This window comes from Mobula hypostoma, chromosome 7 (assembly GCF_963921235.1).
Source record: "Mobula hypostoma chromosome 7, sMobHyp1.1, whole genome shotgun sequence".
Taxonomy (NCBI): domain Eukaryota; kingdom Metazoa; phylum Chordata; class Chondrichthyes; order Myliobatiformes; family Myliobatidae; genus Mobula; species Mobula hypostoma.
In genome coordinates, this window is record NC_086103.1 from 15,636,209 (window position 1) to 15,659,227 (window position 23,019).

At 44.8% G+C, this 23,019-nt stretch overlaps 1 protein-coding gene across 7 annotated transcripts in view; it reads right to left on the minus strand.

Annotated features, from left to right (window-relative positions):
* Positions 1-7,358: 7,358 nt before the first annotated feature.
* flt4 (fms related receptor tyrosine kinase 4) overlaps positions 7,359-23,019 on the minus strand; it is a 267,177-nt gene continuing 251,516 nt past the window's right edge. For all 7 annotated transcript variants that reach the window (XM_063053080.1, XM_063053081.1, XM_063053082.1 and 4 more), the window contains 2 exons: positions 16,714-16,799; positions 7,359-15,824 (listed from right to left, as the gene is read on the minus strand). In XM_063053080.1, coding sequence (XP_062909150.1) covers positions 15,635-15,824; positions 16,714-16,799 — 276 coding nt within the window. In that variant the 3' untranslated portion in view covers positions 7,359-15,634. The remainder of the gene's footprint in view (positions 15,825-16,713; positions 16,800-23,019) is intronic.

The following is a 23,019-nucleotide window of genomic DNA, read 5'->3' on the forward strand; positions in this document are numbered from 1 at the left end:
GGAAACCAATCGCAGAATGCAGAATAAAGTGTTACAGCTACAGAGAAAGTGCAGTGCAGGCAGACAATAAGGTACAAGGTCACAACGAGGTAGGTTCTGAGATCAAGAGTCCATCTTATTGTACTGGAGAGCCGTTCAATGGTCTGATAACAGTGGGGTAGAAGCTGTCCTTGAGCCTGGTGGGATTTGCCTTCAGGCTTTTGTATCTTCTGCCCGATGGGAGAGGGGAGAAGAGAGAATGTCTGGAGTGGGTGGGGTCTTTGATTCTGCTGGCTGCTTAACTGAGACAGTGAGAAGTGTAGATAGAGTCCAGGGAGGGGAGGCTGGTTACTGTGATGTGGTGAGCTGTGTCCAGAACTTTGCAATTTCTTGTGGTCATGAACCGTCACATGTCCAAACAGGATGCATGCATTGTACATGGGACATTACCACACAGTACAGGCTCTTCAGCTGCCATGTGCCAACCCTTTAAACCACTCTAAGGTTAATCTAACCCTTCCCTCCCATAACATAGGCATAAGGATAAAGATTAGCTTTAGTTGACACATGTCCATCGAAACACACAGTGAAATGTATTGTTAGTCAGTCCGCAAGTGTCGCCTTACTTCCCACACCAATATATTCCACAACAGGTACGTCTTTGGAAAATGAAGGGAAACCCGAGCACCCAGAGGAAACTCATGCGGGCACGGGGAGAATCTACAAACTCCTTACAGACAGCAGTACCACCATGCCACTTATTGTGTATTGGGCGGGAGGTGGAAGCAATGGGTCATTGATGGTTGATAAGGATCTGTCAGGCAACAGGCATGTTTCACAGCTGTGTGTCTCTGTGCCTCTAAAACATTAATTGTTTTGCGACCAGTCCGAGCAATTGATGTACTTTGAGGTATCTACTGGTTTACAATTACAAAAAGTGTACCTATGAGCTGTATCAATGTGATACAGTTAACAAGGAGCATTGTCCCAGGAAAACAGCATCCATCATCAGGGATTTCTACCATCCAAGACATGCTCTCATATAACCATATAACAATTACAGCACGGAAACAGGCCATCTCGGCCCTTCTAGTCCGTGCCGAACTCTTACTCTCACCTAGTCCCACCAACTTGCACTCAGCCCATAATCCTCCATTCCTTTCCTATCCATGCAACTGTCCAATTTAACTTTAAACGACGACATCGAACCTGCCTCAACAAATTGTGCTGGAAGCTCGTTCCACACAGCTACCACTCTCTGAGTAAAGTTACCCCTCATGTTACCCCTAAACTTTTGTCCTTTAACTCTCAACTCATGTCCTCTTGTTTGAATCTCCCCCACTCTCAATGAAAAAAGCCTATACACGTCAACTTTATCAATCCCCCTCATAATTTTAAATACCTCTATCAAGTCCCCCCTCAACCTTCTACGTTCCAAAGAATAAAGACCCAACTTGTTCAAGCTTTCTTTGTAACTTAGGTGATGAAACCCAGGTAACATTCTAGTAAATCTTCTCTGTACTCTCTCTATTTTGTTGACATCTTTCCTATAATTCGGTGACCAGAACTGTACACAATACTCCAAGTTCGGCCTCACCAATGCCTTGTACAATTTTAACATTACATCCCAACTCCTATACTCAATGCTCTGATTTATAAAGGCCAGCATACCAAAAGCTTTCTTCACCACCCCATCCACATGAGATTCCACTTTCAGGGAACTATGCACCATTATTCCTAGATCCCTTTGTTCTACTGCATTCTTCAATGCCCTACCATTTACCATGTATGTCCTATGTTGATTAGTCCTACCAAAATGTAGCACTTCACATTTATCAGCATTAAACTCCATCTGCCATCTTTCAGCCCACTCTTCTAACTGGCCTAAATCTCTCTGTAAGCTTTGAAAATCTACTTCATTATCCACAACTCCACCTATCTTAGTATCTTCTGCATACTTACTCATCCAATTTGCCACCCCATCATCCAGATCATTAATGTATATGACAAATAACATTGGACCCAGTACAGATCCCTGAGGCACACCACTAGTCACCATCCTCCAATCTGACACACAGTTATCCACCACTACTCTCTGGCGTCTCCCATCCAGCCACTGCTGAATCCATTTTACTACTTCTATATTAATACCTAATGATTGAACCTTCCTAACCAACCTTACGCGTGGGACCTTGTCAAAGGCCTTACTGAAGTCCATATGGACCACATCCACCGCTTTACCCTCATCAATTTTCCTAGTAACCTCTTCAAAAAATTCAGTAAGATTTGTCAAACATGACCTTCCACGCACAAATCCATGTTGACTGTTCCTAATCAGACCCTGTCTATCCAGATAATTATATATACCATCCCTAAGAATACTTTCCATCAATTTACCCACTACTGACGTCAAACTCACAGGACGATAATTGCTAGGTTTACTCTTAGAACCCTTTTTAAACAATGGGACCACATGAGCAATACGCCAATCCTCCAGCACCATGCTCGTTTCTAATGACATTTGTAATATTTCTGTCAGAGCCTCTGCTATTTCCACACTAACTTCCCTCAAGGTCCTAGGGAATATCCTGTCAGGACCTGAAGACATATCCACTTTTATATTCCTTAAAAGCTCCAGTACTTCCTCTTCTTTAATCATCATAGTTTCCATAACTTCCCTACCTGTTTCCCTTATCTTACCCAATTCAATATCCTTCTCCTTCGTGAATACCAAAGAAAAGAAATTATTCAGAATCACCCCATCTCTTTTGGCTCCATACATAGCTGTCCACTCTGATTCTCTAAGGGACCAATTTTATCCCTCGCTATCCTTTTGCTATTAATATAACAGTAGAAACCCTTGGGATTTATTTTCACCTTACTTGCCAAAGCAACCTTGTATTTTCTTTTAGCTTTTCTAATTTCCTTCTTAAGATTCTTTTTACATTCTTTATATTCCTCGAGCACCTCATATTCTCCATGCTGCCTATATTTATTGTAGATATCTCTCTTTTTCCAAACCAAGTTTCCTATATCCCTTGAAAACCATGGCTCCCTCAAACTTTTAACCTTTCCTTTCATCCTAACAGGAACATAAAGATTCTGTACTCTCAAAATTTCACCTTTAAATGACCTCCATTTCTCTATTACATTCTTCCCATAAAACAAATTGTCCCAATCCACTCCTTCTAAATCTTTTCGCATTTCCTCAAAGTTAGCCTTTCTCTAATCAAAAATCTCAACCCTGGGTCCAGACCTATCCTTCTCCATAATTATATTGAAACTAATAGCATTGTGATCACTGGACCCGAAGTGCTCCCCAACACAAACCTCCGTCACCTGACCTATCTCATTCCCTAACAGGAGATCCAACATTGCCCCTTCTCTAGTTGGTACCTTTATGTATTGCTGCAAAAAACTATCCTGCACACATTTTACAAACTCCAAACTATCCAGCCCTTTTACAGTATGGGCTTCCCAGTCTATGTGTGGAAAATTAAAATCTCCCACAATCACAACCTTGTGCTTACCACAAGTATCTGCTATCTCCTTATAAAATTGCTCCTCCAATTCTTGCTCCCCATTTGGTGGTCTATAATACACCCCCATAAGAGTTACTACACCTTTCCCATTCCTCAATTCTACCCAAATAGCTTCCCTAGACGAGCCCTCTAATCTATCCTGCCAGAGCACCGCTGTAATATTTTCTCTGACAAGCAATACAACACCTCCCCCTCTTGTCCCTCCAATTCTATCACACCTGAAGCAATTAAATCCAGGAATATTTAGTTGCCAATCACACCCCTCCTGTAACCATGTTTCACTAGTAGCTACCACATCATACTTCCAGGTATCAATCCATGCTTTAAGCTCATCCACCTTTCTTATAATGCTCCTAGCATTAAAATAAATGCATTTAAGAAATTTTCCACCTCTGTTTATCACCAACAGTGCAAACAACTTTACTATTTTCTTTTTCTTCCTTCTTCCCTACCTCTGTTCCTACACTCTGGTTCCCCTCCCCCCTTGTATCTAGTTTAAATCCACTGGAGCCTCTCTAGCAAACCTACCTGCAAGAATATTTGTCCCCCTCCAGTTCAAATGTAAACTGCCCCACCAGAACAGGTCCCACCTTCCTTGGAAAGCTGCCCAATTATCTATAAATGTGAAGCCCTTCCTCCTGCACCATGTCTTCAGCCGCATGTTGATCTGTGTTATCTTACTATTTCTAAACACGCCTGCACGTGGCACTGGTAGCAATCCTGAGATTGCTATCCTGGAGGTCCTGTCCTTTAACTTGGCTCCTAACTCCCTAAACTCTCCTTTCGGGACCTCCTCACTCTTCCTACCCACGTCATTGGACCACGACATCCGGCTGCTCACCCTCCCTCTTGAGAGTACCCAGAACTCGATCTGAGATATCGCGGACCTTGGCACCAGTGAGGCAACAGACCATCCGGAATTCTCGATCTCTTCCACAGAACCTCTTATCTGTCCCCCTAACTATCGAATCCCCTATCACTACTGCTCTCCTCTTTTCCCTCCTTCTCTTCGGTGCCAGAGACACAACCACTGCAACTTGTCCCTGGTAGGTCTTCTTGTTGCTGCCATCAGGAAGAAGGTACAGGAACCTCAGGACTCACACCACCAGGCTCAGGAACAGTTATTATCCCTCAGCTATCAGGCTCTTGAACCAGGGGGCTAACATCACTCACACCATCATTGAACTGTTCCCACAACGTATGGACTCATTTTCAAGTACTCTACAACTCATGTTCTCAGCATTATTTACTTATAATATTTGCAGATTGTCTTCTTTAGCACATTGATTGTTTATTAGTCTTTTCTTGTATAGTTTCATTGATTCTATTGCATTTCCTTGTTCTACTGTGAATTCCTGCAAAAGATAGAGGCCAGGGAGTGACACACTTAGTGCGATGCTATTACAGGTCGGGGCATCAGAGTTTGGTGTTTAATTCTGGCAGCATCTGTATGTTCTCCCTGGAGAATATTTAGGTTTCCTCCCATAATCCAAAGACATACCAGATAGGGTAATTGGTGACTGCAAATTGTTATGTGATTAGGTTAGGGTTATAACTGGGGTAGTCAGCTGTTACTGGGGCAGTGTGGTTTGAAGAGCTGCGAAGGCCTATTCTGTGCTGTATCTCTAAATAAAATTTTAAAAAGTGAACCTCAGGGTTGTTTATGGTGCCATATGTGTACTTTGATAATAAATTTACTTTGAATTTTGTACAGTTGTTCTAGAAGTATCTGTTTAATGAATTTTATTTATTTAAATCTCTTGTGTGAGAGAACTGACTGGGAACAACAGTCATCCACTCCCTTCTCGAGATCAAAAGTTCAGAAAATAGACACCCACTCATCGATTTTCAGCTTGCTTTACTGTCTGATGTTGCAATCAATAACAGAATGTGTGCTGTTCTTTGGAGAGGCCTTCACAATGAGCTGTAAGTAAAGATTGAAGAAAGCCTTGCTATTCACTTCATTAAGCAAACAGATATCGATCGGAGATGACCAACTGAAAGACATAATAAATCTTCCAAGAAAATGACACAGTAACAAATACCAATTTGAGAAATGTGAAATAATTAATAGATGAGGTAACTTACCATCCAGACAGCTGAAGCGACACCAATATTCGTTACAGAGATGATCAATACAAACTAAACATGAAGAATTTGAGATGTGACAATATATCATGACAATCCTATTTCCACTCCGCCACTGAATCCCCTCCCACAGTCACAGACACTCTCCCCCTTCACTGACTGTCCCCACCCACCGATTCCCTCCCACAGCCCACACACACACTCCCCCTCACTGACTGTCTCCACCCACCGAATCCCCTCCCACAGTCACAGACACTCTCCCCCTCACTGTCCCCACCCACCGATTCCCTCCCACAGCCCACACACACACTCCCCCTCACTGACTGTCTCCACCCACCGAATCCCCTCCCACAGTCACAGACACTCTCCCCCTCACTGACTGTCCCCACCCACCGAATCCCCTCCCACAGCCCACACACACTCCCCCTCACTGACTGTCCCCACCCACCAAATCCCCTCCCACAGTCACACTCTCCCCCTCACTGTCCCCACCCACCGAATCCCCTCCCACAGCCCACACACACACTCCCCCTCACTGACTGTCCCCACCCACCAAATCCCCTCCCACAGTCACAGACACTCTCCCCCTCACTGACTGTCTCCACCCACCGAATCCCCTCCCACAGTCACACTCTCCCCCTCACTGTCCCCACCCACCGATTCCCTCCCACAGCCCACACACACACTCCCCCTCACTGACTGTCTCCACCCACCGAATCCCCTCCCACAGTCACACTCTCCCCCTCACTGACTGTCCCCACTCACCGAATCCCCTACCAGTCCACACACACTCTCCCCCTCACTGTCTCCACCCACCAAATCCCCTCCCACAGTCCACACACACACTCCCCTGACTGTCCCCACCCACCAAATCCCCTCCCACAGCCCACACACACTCTCCCTGACTGTCCCCACCCACCAAATCCCCTACCACAGCCCACACACACTCCCCTCACAGACTCTCCCCACCCACCAATTCCCTCCCACAGCCCACACACTCTCCTCCTCACTGACTGTCCCCACCCACCGAATCCCCTCCCACAGCCCACACACACTCTCCCCCCTCACTGACTGTCCCCACCCACTGATGTCCCCTGCCACAGCCCACACACTCTCCCCCCATCACTGACTCCCCTCCCACAGGTCATGGACACTCTCCCTGTCACTGATTCTTCCCACCCACCGAAACCCTTCTCACAGCCCATATAGACACTCTCCCCCCGTCACCGACTTTTCCCAGCACCGAATTTCCCTCCAGCTTAAGTATAGAACAGTACAGGCTCTTCAGCCCAAAATGTTGTTACAATATTTTAACCTACTCTAAGATCAATCTAACCCTTTCCTCCCACATAGCCCTCCACTTTTCTATCATCCATGAGCCTATCTAAGATATTTCTTAAGTGTTCCTAATGTATCTGCCTCTACCATCACCTCTGGCAGGATGTTCCACACACCCACCACTCTCTGCGTAAAAAACCTGCTTCTGATATCCCCAAGGCACTTTCCTACAAACACCTTAAAATTATGCCACCTGTTATTACCCATTTCCACCCTGGGAAAAAGTTTCTGGCTGTCCACTTGATCTATACCTCTTATCATCTTGTACACCTCTATCAAGAGATATGGCACCTTGGCTCTAAGATCTTTCAGAACAATCAGACAGAGATGTAAGAGGTACTACAGACCTTTTAATTTCTCCCTACAGGAATTAAATGAGGGGAGCTATTTCCTCAGAGCATTGCAATCCAAAGTTGTGTTTTATTTGTGTTATACATGCCTCGGAAATATTCCGTATCCTGTTGCCCACAATATGCTATGTACAATATACATCAGACATACAGAGAATGTTTATTATGTTGCATATCGTTAAATGTAGATAAAATCTTAGTGTAATTTTAGCAATTCCTTCTATAAGTGAAATATTGTCCCCTCCCACCCCACATACAATGATCTGTGATTATTTAATCCCCATTATTATTAATGGAACTGTAAACAATTGCCAACGGCTATTCTCAAACACAATAAATGTGCGTGGCTTCACACCACGTAACATGTTGAGGATGGAGGTAACATTCACAGCTCTGCTGCAGTGACTTCAGGCAGGGTATCAGTGGGTCCAGCCGCTGGCTTCTCTCAACTAACAGCTCCTCTGGTTGAAGAGAGTGAGGGTGGGGTAGCACCTCAGTTTGGCTGGGACAGAGTGTTGGGGGTACATGTTTTTCAATTGAAGAGGAATAATCCCTCAGACTGAGGGGAGTGTAAGGGCAGTTGGAATTTGGAGGGACTAAGGAGGGGGAAGATTTCCATGGGTCAGAAGTCCACGTTCCCTGGGATGTCTATAAGATAAAGGGCATAGGAGTGGAATTAGTCCTTTTGGACCATTGAGTTTGCTTTTCCATTCCATCATGGCTGATTTATTTTCCATGTCAGCCCCTTTCTCCTGCTTCACCATCCAGAGCAAGTCCAGAGGTTGAAGCCTGAAGGGTAAAGGCTGAAGTTGGCAAGTCGGGAGGTAGACACCTAAAGGTCAAAGACCGAAGTTGGTGAGTCTGTACGTAGACAACCAAAGGTCAAAGTCTAAAGATAGTCTTGTCTGCAGATTCACAGCCACTGGGTCAGGAAATCGGGACTGGCGATAGGAGGCCTGGTGTTTGAGAATTGGGGCCAAGGGATGGAGGCCCGGAAATAGCCCACCCTAGGGTTAGAAGCCTTTCTGTTTGTGAGTGAGGGGATGGGTAAAGGACTTGTTTTGCTGTTGTTGTTGTTGTGTTGTTCTGTCAAACATTGTGGACATGCTGTGTTGGTGCCGGAATGTGTGGTGACACTTGCAGGCTGCCCCCAGCACACCCATATATTGCCATAAACACAGGAGATTCTGCAGATGCTGGAAATTGAGAGCAACACACACAAAATGTTGGAGGAACTCAGCAGGCCAGGCAGCATCTATGGGAATGAATAAACAGTCGACCTTTCGGGCTGAGACCCTTCATCAGGTCTCAGTCCAAAATGTCAGCTGTTTATTCATTTTCATGCCTGACCTTCTGAAGTACACCTTTAGGTCAAGTTGATTGTTAATGCAAACAACACATTTCACTGTATGTTCTGGTAAATAAATCTGAATCTGAACCTGGCGTCAGGAATGAGAGACGCTGGAGGTCCAGAGCAGGTGTGGGCTCAGGAGTTTGGAGAGGGGTATTAACGAGTGGGAGGGGGAAGACGGTGTCCACTGGATATGCAAAACTGTTGGGCTTTGTACTTTGGAGAGGGGAAGGAGGGAGAGGTATTGATAAGGAGTTGTGGGGGTGGGGGGAGATGAGCCAAACTTCAGTTCCAGCTGTGAATGTTACCTCCATAGCCCCTTTAAACTGTCACATCTTTACAAAATACAGAATACTCATCGAGAGCAAGCCCCTCCCAGGTAAGATTTCCAGTTTCTATGTGAGGGGGTATGATAGCAACCAAGAGATATCATTAAATAGGTCAGCAGCAACTCAACAGTCAAGGCGGGCAAAAGGATCTGCTCAGCTATTGGAAAGCCAGTCATTAAAACTCTCGCGGTGCCCCAAAGTAGGAAGGTCTCAGTGGAGCCCAGAGCAGTGAGTGGAGAGTGGAGGGAAAGTTAAGCACAGCAGAATCTGCAGATGCTGGAAAGCCATGCAACACGCACAAAGTGCTGGAGGAACTCAGCAGGCCAGGCACATCTATGGAGAGGAATAAAGAGTTGACATTTTGGGTTGAGATCCTTCAGGGAAGGATAAGCCCTGAATGACACCACAACACCACTCACCCTGGGAGATCTGGGCAAAGGTGGGGTGAATGGAGTTTAGGGGATGGGCACTGGCTGGGTCTTTTGGGATAATTTGGGAGTTAAAAGTGTTGGGATGGGGAGTTTGATGTTCTTGGATGGAACATTGACATGGGACAGTATTTTTGGGCAACGGTGTCATGGATTACAGGGCCACTGAGTCACACAGAACAGAAACAGGCCCTTCGGCCCAAATGGTCCATGCTGACTGAATTGCCCAGTGAGTTAGTCCCACCTGTCTGCATTTGGCCCATAGCTCACTACACTTCTCCTGTCCATGTACATCCCTAGACAGCTTTTGAACATTGCTAATATGTTTAGCTCAACCACTATTCATACCAAATACACACCACCCTTTGTGTGAACAAGCTGTCCCCTGATGTCCTTTTAGCAGCTCTGATGCTAAACCCTTTTGGTTTCAGCATGCTCATCCCTCCCCACTTTTAAGAATCTCCTTGAAGGCCACTGTCTCCCCAGCCAGCACCTTGTCCCTTGGCCTGGTGGCTCCACCAACTCAGTGTACCATTGCTGTGGAATGGCTTGGTTCCCTTCACCGAGCTGGAAGCAGTGTTGGGTCAGAACAATGAATAATTAGCGATATCTCAGAGTATCATGCACACCTCCACGGTGCAGGTACCTGCCTGCTCAATGACAACACAATCAACTTCAAAGTGTCACAGTTACTCAATCTTAGTCAGTAAAACCATTAGCATTTCTCAGAGTCCAAAAAGCCATCAAAAGCTGAAAATACTGTTTGTAAAAAAAATGCACCAGAAATTCAGCATCCCCTCGAGGGTCAATCTGCCCACTGAGCCTGGGAGGTGCCCTGATCCGAGTCCCTCAGGGTGGGAAGGCAGGGCAGAGGCTGAAAGTGAAGGCAGGGTCACTTGCTGAGTGTCCGTTCACGTCAGACACCGTGTCTCTGATCATGGCCTCAACAGAGCTTCCGTGTGGGGGTACTTACAGTGGAGGTTAATAGGATCTTGATTAGTAAAGATGTCAAATATAATGGGGACAAGGCAGAATGGTGTTGAGAGGGATAGTAAATCAGCCATGATGGAATGGTGGATCAGTCTCGATGGGCTGATTGATCTAATTCTGCTCCTATTTCTTATGGTCTTATTTATGAACTACCACCATGCTTCCAAATTACTGCCTGGGTCTAATGTTCCAGTACATGCAGATCTCCTATGGTCACCTACCTACAGGAAAGGTAGAAATAAAACTGAAAGAGTGCAGTGAAAGCTTACAAGGATGCCAGGACGTGAGAACCTGAGTCACAGGCAAAAGTTGACTAGGTTAAGCTTTATTCCCTGGAGTGTAGGAGAATGAGGGGAAATGTGATGGAGGGGTATGAATAGGGTCAATGCAAGCAGCCTGTATTGGGTGAGGTGGCAGGTGATAGGGTGAGACCACTGAGGTTGGATAAGATTAGAACTAGAAGTCATGCGTTAAGGGTGAAAAGTGAAATATTTAAGGGGAACACGAGGGGGATTTCCTCACCCAGAGAGTGGTGAGCATGTGGAACGAGCTGCCACAGGAAGTGGAGAATGTGGGTTTGATTTCAACATTTAAGAGATGTTTGGATAGGTACACGGATGGGAGAGTATGTAGGGCTGTGGTGTGGGTGCGAATCAATGGAACTGGGCAGAATAACAGTTCTGCATGGACAAGATGGGCTGAAGAGCCTGTTTCTGTGCTGAAGTGCTCTATAACTCTAGGGCACTGGGCAACACAGATCCAAGGAGTGAGGTAGAATGGGGAAGAGATAGTGGGGAAGGCAGCGATATTTCCATACAGATCTGACCTCTAGAGTGCTTCAGAAAGGAAACCCCTTCAACCTTCTCAGAGGGTATGTGGTATATGCATTGTGAGTGCACTGTGGTCTGGTAGAATATTTCATTTGTTTGTATATACGTACACTCAGACAGACGCCAATAAACTTGATCTGGAAGCTTAAGGGATGGGAGCTGATCAGTACTGAGGTAGAATGGACATTCCTGGTCAAGCCACGATTTCCTCAATACTGTATTTACAGAGGTAGTTACACCCAAGGAGCAGGACGCAGGAAACTGGTGACAGTCAGGAAGGGGAAAGGGGTTAAGGAGCCAGTGCAAGAGTACCCCGTGGCCATCCCCCTCAACAACAGGTATATCGTTTTGGATACTGCTGGGGGAGGGGAAGGGGGAGACCTAGAAGAGGAAAGTCACAGTGCTCAGGTCTCTGGCATTGAGTCTGCCTCTGTGACTCAGAAGAGAAGGGGGAAGAAGAGGCACGCTGTAGGGATAGGGGATTCGTTAGTTAGGGGAACTAACTAGAAGTCATGGTTCATGTAGGTACCACTGACAAAATAGGACGAGTGGCAAGGTTTTGCATAGGGAGTTCAGGAAATTAGCTGCTAAGTTAAAGGGCATGATCTCCAGGGGTGTGATCTCAGGATTGCTATCCGAGCTAGTGAGGCCAGAACTAGGAAGGTTATACACTTTAATACGTGGCTAAGGAGCTGGTGTAGGCGGAACAGCATAAGATTTTCAGATCATTGGGTTCTCTTCCTGGAAAGGTGGGATCTGTACAGAAGGGACGGTTGCACCTGAACTGGAGGAGGACTAAAATCCTAGCGGGAAGGTTTGTTAATGCAGGACAGTGAGGCTTAAACTGGAGTTGCAGGGGGGTGGGAACCAGAGTGAGGAGCAAGGAGTAAGGATGTGGCCTACAAGCTACAAAGGGAAATAGAAAATGCATGCCAAAAGGGCAATGTTACAATAGTCATGGGGGACTTCAAAATGCAGGTAGATTGGGAAAATCATGCTGGTGTTGGATTACAGGAGGGGGAGTTTCTAGAGTGCCTACAAGATGGCCTTTTGGAGCAGTTCGTGGTTAAGTTCACGACAGGATCAGCTATTCTGGATTGGATGTTGCGCAATGAACCAGAATTGATTATTGAGCTTAAGGTAAAATAACCCTCAGGGGCAAGTGATCATAATATGATCAAATTCACCCTGAAATTTGACAGCAGAAGCTGAAGTTCGATATATCAGTATTACAGTGGAGTAAAGGGAATTACGGAGGCACAAGAGAGAAGTTGCCAGAAAAGATTGGGAAAAAAAGTGGCAGGGATGACAGCGGAGCAGTAATGGCTGGAATTTCCGGCAGCAATTTGAAAGGCATGGGATATACAGTATATAGATTCCAAAGAGGAAGAAGTATTCGAAAGGAAAGATGACTTCAAGAGAAGTCAAAACCAACAAGAAAGCCAAAGAGAGGGCATAAAATAGAGCTAAAATTAGTGGACAGTTAGAGGATTGGGAAGCTTTTAAAAACCAACAGAAGGCAACTAAAAAAGTCATTAGGAAGGTAAAGATTGAATACCAAAGTAAGCTAGCCAATAATATTAAAGGATACCAAAAGTTTCTTCAGATACATAAAGTATAAAGGAGAGGGGAGAGTGGATATGAGACCACTGGAAAATTATGCTGGAGAGGAAGTAATGGGGAACAATGAAATGGGGATGAACTGAATAAGTAATTTGCATCTAGCTTCATTGTGGAAGACACTAGCAGTATGTTGAAAGTTCCAGTAGTCAGGGGGCATGATGTGTGTGAAGTTACCATACCAGACAGGAGATTCTTAGAGAAATGAAAGGTCTGAAGGTAGATAAGTCACCAGCACCAGGTGGTGTACGCCCTAGAGTTCAGAATGAGGTGGCTGAAGAGGTTGTGGAGACATTAGTAATGATCTTTCAAGAATCACTAGATTCTAGAATGGTTCTGGAAGACTGGAAAATTGCAAATGTCTTCAAGGAGGGAGAGAGGCAGAAGAAAGGAAACTATAGGCCAGTTAGTCTGACTTCTGTGGTTGGGAAGATGATGGAGTCAATTATTAAGGATGAGAACTCAGGGTACTCGGAGGCTCATGATAAAATAGGCACAGTCAGCATAGTTTCCTCCAAGGGAAAATCTTATTTCTTCAGAATTCCTCAAGGGAATTCTTTGAAGAAATAACAAGCAGAATAGACAAAGGAGAATCAGTTGATGTTGTGTACATGGATTTCCAGAAGGCATGAGACTCCTTAACAAGCTACAAGACATGGTATTACAGGAAAGATTCTAGCATGGATAAAGCAGTGGCTGATTGGCATGAGGCAATAGTGAGAATAAAGGGGGCCTTTTCTGACTGGCTGCCAGTGACCAGTGGTGTTCCACAGAGTTCTATGTTGGGATTGATTCTTTTTACGTTATATGTCAATGATTTGGATGATGGAATTGATGGCTTTGTTGCAAAGTTTGCAGACAATATGAAGATAGGTGGAGGGGCAGGTAGTTTTGAGTAGTAGAGAGACTACAGAAGGACTTAAACAGATTAGGAGAATTTACAAAGAAATGGCAGATGGAATGCAGTGTTGGGAAGTGTATGGTCATGCACTTTGGTAGAAGAAATGAAATGGTCGACTGTTTTCAAAATGGAGAGAAAATACAAAAAAACAGAACTGCAAAGGGAGTTGGGAGTCCTTATGCAGGATTCCCTAAAGGTTAATTTGCAGGTTGAGTCTGTGATGAGGAAGGCAAATGCAATGTTAGCATTCATTTCAAGAGGACTAGAATACTAAAGCAAGGATGTAATGTTGAGACTTCATAAAGTGCTGGTGAGGTCTCAGTTGGAGTACTGTGAGCAGGTTTGGGCCCGTTATCTTAGAAAGGATGTGCTTACATTGGATAGTGTTCAAAGGAGGTTCACAAATATGATTCCAGGATAGAATGGCTTGTCATATGAAGAGCATTTGATGGCTCTGGGCCTGTATTCACTAGAATTCAGAAGAATGAGGGGCGACCTCATTGAAATCTATCGAATGGTGAAAGGCCTCGATAGAGAGAATGAGGAGAGGATGTTTCCTACGGTGGAAGAGTCTAAGATACACCCTCAGAACAGAGGGGCGTTATTTTAGAATGGAGGTGAGGAGGAATTTCTTTTGCCAAAGAGTTGTGAATCTGTGGAGGCCAAGTTTTTACAGAGGTAACAGAGGTTGACAGATTCTTGATTGGTCATGAAGGGATATGGGGAGAAGGGAGGAGATTGGGGCTGGGAGGAAAATTGGATCAGCCATGATGAAATGGTAGAGCAGATGTGATGAGCCAAATGGCCTAATTCTGCTCCTATATCTTATGGTCTTATGGACATGAGAACGCACAATTGCACTCCCCATCCCAGAATTGAGGACTACCTAGAAGGAACTCCAACAGCTCCAAGTTTAAAACTTCTTAAAAACTGCTAGGATCTGAGTTTAAGAATGCCGGTACTATGAAAAAATATAAACCAAAACAAAAGCAAAAGGGATTCAGCAGGTGCTGGAACTCCTGAGCATCTCACCACAGAATGCTGAAGGAACTCAGCAAGGCAGGCAGCATCTACAGAAATGAATAAACAGTCAACATGTCAGGATGAGACCCTTCATTAGGGCTGGAAAGGAAGTTTGGAAGAAGCCAGAAGAAGGAGGTGGGGGTAAGAATTATCACAGGAGTGACTTCCCTCATCCCTGGGAACTCTCCCCACCCCCTTCCTCTCCGAACCATAAACAAAACCGAAAACACAAGTGATTCTGCACTTGCTGGAAATCCAGAGCACCGCACCACAAACAGCTGGAAGAACTCAGAAGGGTAGGCAGCATCTATGGAGGGGAATGAACAGTTGATTTTCGGGCTGAGACCCTTCATCAGGTCTGTAATGGAAGTGGGGAAGAAGCCAGAATAAGGTGGTGGCGAAGGGGAAGGAGTACAGGCTAGCAGGTGATAGGGTGAGACCAGGCGAGCGGGAAGGTGGGTGGGTGGTTGAGTGGGAATGAAGGGAGAAGCTGGGAGGGGATAGGTGGAAGAGGTAAAAGGCTGAAAAGGAAGGAATTAGATAAGAGAGGAGAGTGGAAAATGGGAGAAACGGAAGGAGAGAAGGACTTTTTGCTTGAGAGTTACTGACTAACTTGTTGTTTGGGGAAGCGAATATTTGTCAGCAGAGATTATAGTCCGGTTACAGATACCAGCCGGTGGAACAATTGGAACAGTATCCCGGTGGTTTGCAGAGTTCAGAACCTTAGAAGATACTGGAATTCCATTCTGCAGTTCCCATGGCGAGTGTCCGCCATCGATTCAGAGGCAGAGCACTGAGAGCGAGCAAGGAATCCGCTGGAGTGCTGAGACAGGTTCCTGCGGTGGACACCCGTGGCAGACGAGTCCTAGAAGGGGGAACTGGTGTCCAGACCAGCAGGTTCCAGGGGCAGGTCCCCCCAAATGTCGCACTCCCATCCCACCTGTGACAGGTGCCCACAGTCACTGCCGTGAACGGCCGGCCCCCCCGCTCCAGAATACCAGGCTGATCCACATCGACACCGGTCAGGTTGTCTGCACATTCGATTCGAGGCTTTACTGTTGAGAGAGAAGAGGGGAAACAGGAGTTAGCGGCACAGGAAGCTGGAGACGAGACATGGAGATAATTAACATAGAGCATAGAGCAGGCTTAAGTTAGATTCCTGGACTGCCCCTTCCCTAAGTGTGTGGTGGAACAGTGTAGAGGAAGCTTCACTGTGTCTGACCCCGGGTGTGCGTTATGGGACAGTATGGAAGGAGCTTCACTATGTGTCTGACCCTGGTGGTACATGAATAGATGATGCTGAGAGACCTTCACTCTGTGCCTGACTCTGGGAGTGCGTGCTGAGACGGTGCGAAGGAAGCTTCACTGTGTCTTACCCCGGGAGAGTGTAATGGGACAGTAAAGAGGGGGCTTCTCTGTGTCTGACCCTGGGAATATGTGATGGGACAATGTGAGAGGGAGCTTCAGTGTGTCTGACCCCAGGAGTGGTGTGATGGGACAGTGTGGAGGGAGTTTCACTCTGTGTCTGACCCTGGGAGAGTGTGATGGGTCAGTGTGGAGGGTGCTTCACTCTGTGTCTGACCCCGGGAGTATGCAACGGGTCAGTGTGGAGGGAGCTTCACTCTGTGTCTGACCCCGGGAGAGTGTGATGGGACATTGTGAGAGGGAGCTTCACTGTGTCTGACCCTGGGAGTGTGTGACGGGTCAGTGTGAAGGGAGTTTCACTCTGTGTCTAACCCTGGGAGTGTGTGATAGGACACGTTAGAGGAATCTTTATGACATATAATCTGCCCTGACCCCCTGAATTCTGTAATTCTGTTCTCTTTGTCTTCAGTGTGTATTTTTTAATTTCATCAGCAGCTGAATGACGAGGACTGACATTTTGTGAAGGAACTAACCACTGCAGTAGCAGCTGCTGTCTCCGAGAGATTAGGCCCATCTCACCTGAAGGCTACCTGATGTTTGTGTGAGCCCTGCAACTTCTCCAGCTCCTCAGGTGCCAGCACCATCCCACTGTCCGTCTGGTTGTCCTGAAAGGAAGGCCAGCACAGATTAGAAATCGATAGGGAAGTTAGATTGCAAAAAATAGCCCTGGGGATGGCAGACACTTTCCAAATCATAGAATCAACAATGTTAATGGATGAAAACAGGAATTTAGCCCAACAATTTCTCCGGAATGATTCACCATGTCCCACTCCTGCCCATTGGAATTGGAATTGGTTTATTATTGTCACATGTACTGAGGTACAGTGAAAACCCTGTCTTGCATACTGTACATACAGATCAGATCATCAGTTTATTGAGGTAGAACAGGCAAAGCAATAACAGAATGCAGAATAATGTGTTACACTTACAGAGAAAGTGCCGTGCAGGCAGACAAAAATGTATAAGATCATAATCGGGTAGAATTTGAGGTGAAGAGCCTTAACATACTCAGGATACATTCAATCATCTTAACAGTAGGGTAGAATTTGTCATTAAGCCTGGTGGTACATGCTTTTAGGCTTTTGTACCTTCTGTCCACCGGGAGTGGGGAGAAGAGAGAATATCTGGGGTAGGTGGGGTCTTTGATTCTGCTGGCTGCTTCACTGAGGCGGTGAGAAGTGTAGACAGAGTCCATGGAGGGGAGACTGGTTTCTGTGATGTGCCAAGCTGAGTCCTCAACTCTCTGCAGTTGCTTGTGATCAAGGGCAGAGTGGTTGCCATTCCAAGCTGTGATGCATCCAGATAGGATGCTTCCTACGGTGCACTGATAAAAAACAGTGAGGGTCAAAGGGGTCTTGCCAAATTTCTTTAGCCCCCTGAGGAAGTAGAGGCATTGATGAGGCTTAATGGCACGTTGTACTTACTCAGCTCTGTTTCAAATCCCACAACTGAATCAACGACCACAATTGCCCCAGGAGACCCTGAACTCTCACTCGGTAACAAACTGATTATTTCAGCGTAGTATTGGCTCTTTCACGCAATCATATTTGTTCCAAGTATCCTTCTTCTTGACCTGTCCACCAATGGAAGCTGTCTCTCTTCGTAAGGAGTAGAAATGCAAAAGGATTCAATGGGAATAGTCTTTGAGGTTCCCTCTTTGAGGGAAATGGTGTTTGTGTGGGACAACACACACCAGTCCTCATCAGGGGCTCAGCAGTAGGAAGGGTGAGCAACTTCAAATTTCTGAGCATCAACATCTTGAAAAATCTATCCTGGGCTCAACATATTGATGCAATCATGAAGAAGACATGCCAGAAGCTCTATTTCATAAGGAGTTTGAGGAGATTAGGTATGCTACTAAAGACTCAAGCAAATTTTTTTTTTAATTTTATTTTTATTTGGATAAGGAATTCACAAATATCATGTATTTTTTTCACACATATAACTTTTTCCAATTTTTTATATGTATAAAACTAATTATTTATACATTCTTAAGTACACATTGAGATGATATAAAAGGAAATTAGACACTTAAATAGATAATTATGTACTGTGGTAATTCTAATCTATTAAGCTAAGTAATGGTATTAGTTGTTAAGAAAAATGGTAATAATAGTTTCCATATAACACTTCTGGACCATTTCCACTGGTCCAAAATGTTGTATATAAGCCTATGTAACAACCATTGTAGGTGTTTATATCCTAATTTGTTCATGCTTGCTCCTGCCCCCAGACATAATTATCCAATCCCTATGTACTTATTTACTTAATTTTTTCATTTTTTTTATCCCTTTCCCAAATTTTCCCTTTATTTGCGTTAATTCTCTATTTTCCAAAAGAAAACAAAAAAAAAAGACATTTAGACTGGGGGTGCTTACGTTAGCAATATTACTGTGTTGATGAGAAGAGCAGTATAAATCATTAGGATAGTCATCTAAAGTCTGCTCGCATTGGGGTTATATATTCAATCCATTTATTCCAAATTTGATAAAATTTTTCTTTTTGAATTCTCAGGGAGTAAGTCAACTTTTCCATTTTAAATATTTCCAAGATAATTTCATGCCAATCTTCTAATGTAGGTGGTATTGGATTTAGCCACTTTCTAGTGATTGATTTCTTACTTGCCGCTAAGAGGGCCTGCTGCAACTTTATATCTTCCTTCCGTTCAAGAAACAATACATGCCCCAAATAGAGCGTCTCAAAGTTCAGAGGTATCTGGGACCTAAGTACCTTAACTAATGTTCTATGAATACCTTCCCAATATAGACTTAATTTAGGGCAATCCCAGAAAATATGAAAATGATTTGCCTCCTTGGAGCCGCACCTTCTCCAACACGTCACGTTTGTATCTTTATATTTTTCCTGATATGGGGTCTTGAAATATCTTATAATGTTTTTCCAGCAATGTTCTCTCCAAGTCAAAGAATTAGTCGAGGACCATTGAAAGCTGCATATTTTCCCCCAAGCCTCCTCTGAAAGTACCAACCCTGCTTCTTTCTCCCACTTCTCTTTAATATACAGTGTATTTACATTTTTAGCATGGGAGAGTGCATTATATAATCGAGAAACTGATTTACTAGGTATTGAACTGCAAGCCGAATTCAGAATCTTGAAAAATTCTAATTCTACTGTTGATAGGTCTGTATATCTACAACTCTGGTTAACATAGTTTCGTACTTGAAGGTACCTAAAAAAGTCATTGTGTTCTAGGCCATGTTTGTCCTGCAGGATTTGGAAACTTCGTAATACTCTTTTATCTATAAATGAGAGGTAGGTTGTAAGACCTTTCTTTATCCATAGCTCAAATCTTTTATCTCCTCTGTTGGGAAGGAATTCGGTATCATATGCACACCAACTAAAGAGTTTTAACATGTTATTAATTCCACATGAATTAACCACCTTCTGCCATACTTTTAATGTAAGATTTATCCAACTGTTTTTAAATTTTTCCAACTGGGCCATCAATCCTTTGTCAGTTATTGAGGCCTGTAGAGGAAAACTGTCAACTAATCCAAATTCTATTTCCTTCCATCTAGCCTTATATTGGCTATTACACCAATATAACAGAGGGGTTATCTGTGAGGCATAAAAATAATTTCTCAGGCAAGGAAGAATCATACCTCCTCCTTCCTTCCCTAACTGTAAGGTGTTATATCGAATTCTAGGTTTCTTTCCTTGCCAAATGAAGCGGGAAATCCATTTGTCCCATTCCCTGAACAACAGGAATTCTGCAGATGCTGGAAATTCAAGCAACATACATCAAAGTTGCTGGTGAACGCAGCAGGCCAAGCAGCATCTATAGGAAGAGGCGCAGTCGACGTTTCAGGCCGAGACCCTTCGTCAGGACTAACTGAAGGAAGAGTGAGTAAGGGATTTGAAAGCTGGAGGGGGAGGGGGAGATCCAAAATGATAGGAGAAGACAGGAGGGGGAGGGATAGAGCCGAGAGCTGGACAGGTGATAGGCAAAAGGGGATAAGAGAGGATCATGGGACAGGAGGTCCGGGAAGAAAGACAAGGGGGGGGGTGACCCAGAGGATGGGCAAGAGGTATATTCAGAGGGACAGAGGGAGAAAAAGGAGAGTGAGAGAAAGAATGTGTGCATAAAAATGAGTAACAGATGGGATACGAGGGGGAGGTGGGGCCTAGCGGAAGTTAGAGAAGTCAATGTTCATGCCATCAGGTTGGAGGCTACCCAGACGGACTATAAGGTGTTGTTCCTCCAACCTGAGTGTGGCTTCATCTTTGCAGTAGAGGAGGCCGTGGATAGACATGTCAGAATGGGAATGGGATGTGGAATTAAAATGTGTGGCCACTGGGAGATCCTGCTTTCTCTGGCGGACAGAGCGTAGATGTTCAGCAAAGCGGTCTCCCAGTCTGCGTCGGGTCTCACCAATATATAAAAGGCCACATCGGGAGCACCGGACGCAGTATATCACCCCAGTCGACTCACAGGTGAAGTGATGCCTCACCTGGAAGGACTGTTTGGGGCCCTGAATGGTGGTAAGGGAGGAAGTGTAAGGGCATGTGTAGCACTTGTTCCGCTTACACGGATAAGTGCCAGGAGGGAGATCAGTGGGGAGGGATGGGGGGGACGAATGGACAAGGGAGTTGTGTAGGGAGCGATCCCTGCGGAATGCAGAGAGAGGGGGGGAGGGAAAGATGTGCTTAGTGGTGGGATCCCGTTGGAGGTGGCGGAAGTTACGGAGAATAATATGTTGGACCCGGAGGCTGGTGGGGTGGTAGGTGAGGACCAGGGGAACCCTATTCCTAGTGGGGTGGTGGGAGGATGGAGTGAGAGCAGATGTACGTGAAATGGGGGAGATGCGTTTAAGAGCAGAGTTGATAGTGGAGGAAGGGAAGCCCCTTTCTTTAAAAAATGAAGACATCTCCCTCGTCCTAGAATGAAAAGCCTCATCCTGAGAGCAGATGCGGCGGAGACGGAGGAATTGCGAGAAGGGGATGGCGTTTTTGCAAGAGACAGGGTGAGAAGAGGAATAGTCCAGATAGCTGTGAGAGTCAGTAGGCTTATAGTAGACATCAGTGGATAAGCTGTCTCCAGAGACAGAGACAGAAAGATCTAGAAAGGGGAGGGAGGTGTCGGAAATGGACCAGGTAAACTTGAGGGCAGGGTGAAAGTTGGAGGCAAAGTTAATAAAGTCAACGAGTGAATTGATTATCATCCACCTCCACCGGTAAAGTACGGAAAAGATACAATAACCGAGGAAGAATATTCATTTTTATAGTATTTATCCTTGAATTTAAACTTAAAAAGGGGATAAGATTCCATCTATGCATATCTGCTTTTATCTCTGAGATTAATGACCCATAATTTACCTGTGACAGTGTTGAAAGATCCTTCGGCAGGGTTATTCCTAAATATTTTAATGATTTAGCTTCCCACTTAAGATCATATGTATCCTGCAATTTTTTGGATGGTGTATAATTTAGGGACATTTTCTTTACATTTATTTTATAACCTGATATTTTCCCAAAGTCATCCAACAGTGTAAACAATCCTATAAATTATTTTTCTGGTTCACTCAGATAGACCAAAACATCATCTGCGAATAATGCCACTTTCTGTTCAATCCCTGCCACCTTGATACCTTTTACGATTTCGAAACTCAAGCAAATTTTTACTGTAGAGAACTGATTTACTGTATTAGTATTGGGGCTCCAATGTACAGGATCAAGAGAGGCTGCAGAGAGTTGGAGACTCAGTGAACTCCATCATAGGCACTACCCACCAAGAGGAGGTGCATCCAGAAGGCAGCATTGATCATGAAGGACTTTGGCCATCTAGGGCATGCCCTCTTCTCATTACTACCATCAGCGAAGACGTACAGCCTGAAGACACGTATTCAATGTTTCAGGAACAGCTTCCTCTCCTCTGCCATCAGATTTCTGAATGGCCCATGAAGCCATAAACACGACCTCACTAACTCTTTTGCACTGGTTTTGCTCCGGTTTCCTCCCACATTCCAAAGACACATAGGTTATTAGGTTAACTGCAACTGTGCTGTTTCTCCAAGTAAAAAATAATATGGCTGTATGTCTTTGGAAACCAGAGCACCTGAGGGGAAAACAGAGGGTCACTAAGCAGAGCTGGTGACTATGCCTACAGATTATCAAAGAGAATATATTTGCTGTGTTCACTGCATCCCTCAAACAGATCGTGTGTTGCTCCAGATTCCATGGTCTCGTATGTCTCCATTTTGTTTGTAATGCCCTGATTAAGATTTTACTGCTAATGTGTAGGGTAGTTCATTTAACGGCTGTCTGTTGAAGCAGTGTGTTCTGCTGGTTGTGTTTGGGTTACCATTAAAGATAAGGAGTTGTGATGTTCTGCTGAGGAATGTTGTGTCAGTCAATTAGGATGATGGAATTGGCTGAAGATTCTCAAGAAAGCTGGCTGGAGAGGTTTCGTGATGGACACTGCGGTGGGTTGAGATCTTTTCAGCCAGAGATGGAGAAAGAAGAAGCTCGAGAGAACCAGCGTAGGATTTGATCCAACTGGAACATGCGATTCGATGGAGGCCAAGATGGGAAATTCTACCGGTGATCGGTGAATAGGAGTCGGCGACGTGACTAAAACTGACCCATCCAGCTTTTGGAAGATCTGAGCTCCAACCGTGTGTACATTTGACTGTTTTAGTTATAACGGACCCTTTTTAAAAAAAATAACAGTTTGGTTAAGTTGGCATTCATAAATATACTTTTTTAAATAATTGTATGCAGTAAACGATCTGTTAATTCTTGGTGATGGATAATTGCATGTGGGCCGTATTTACACAGAATTCGCACAGATCAGGGTTTGGGTGGTTG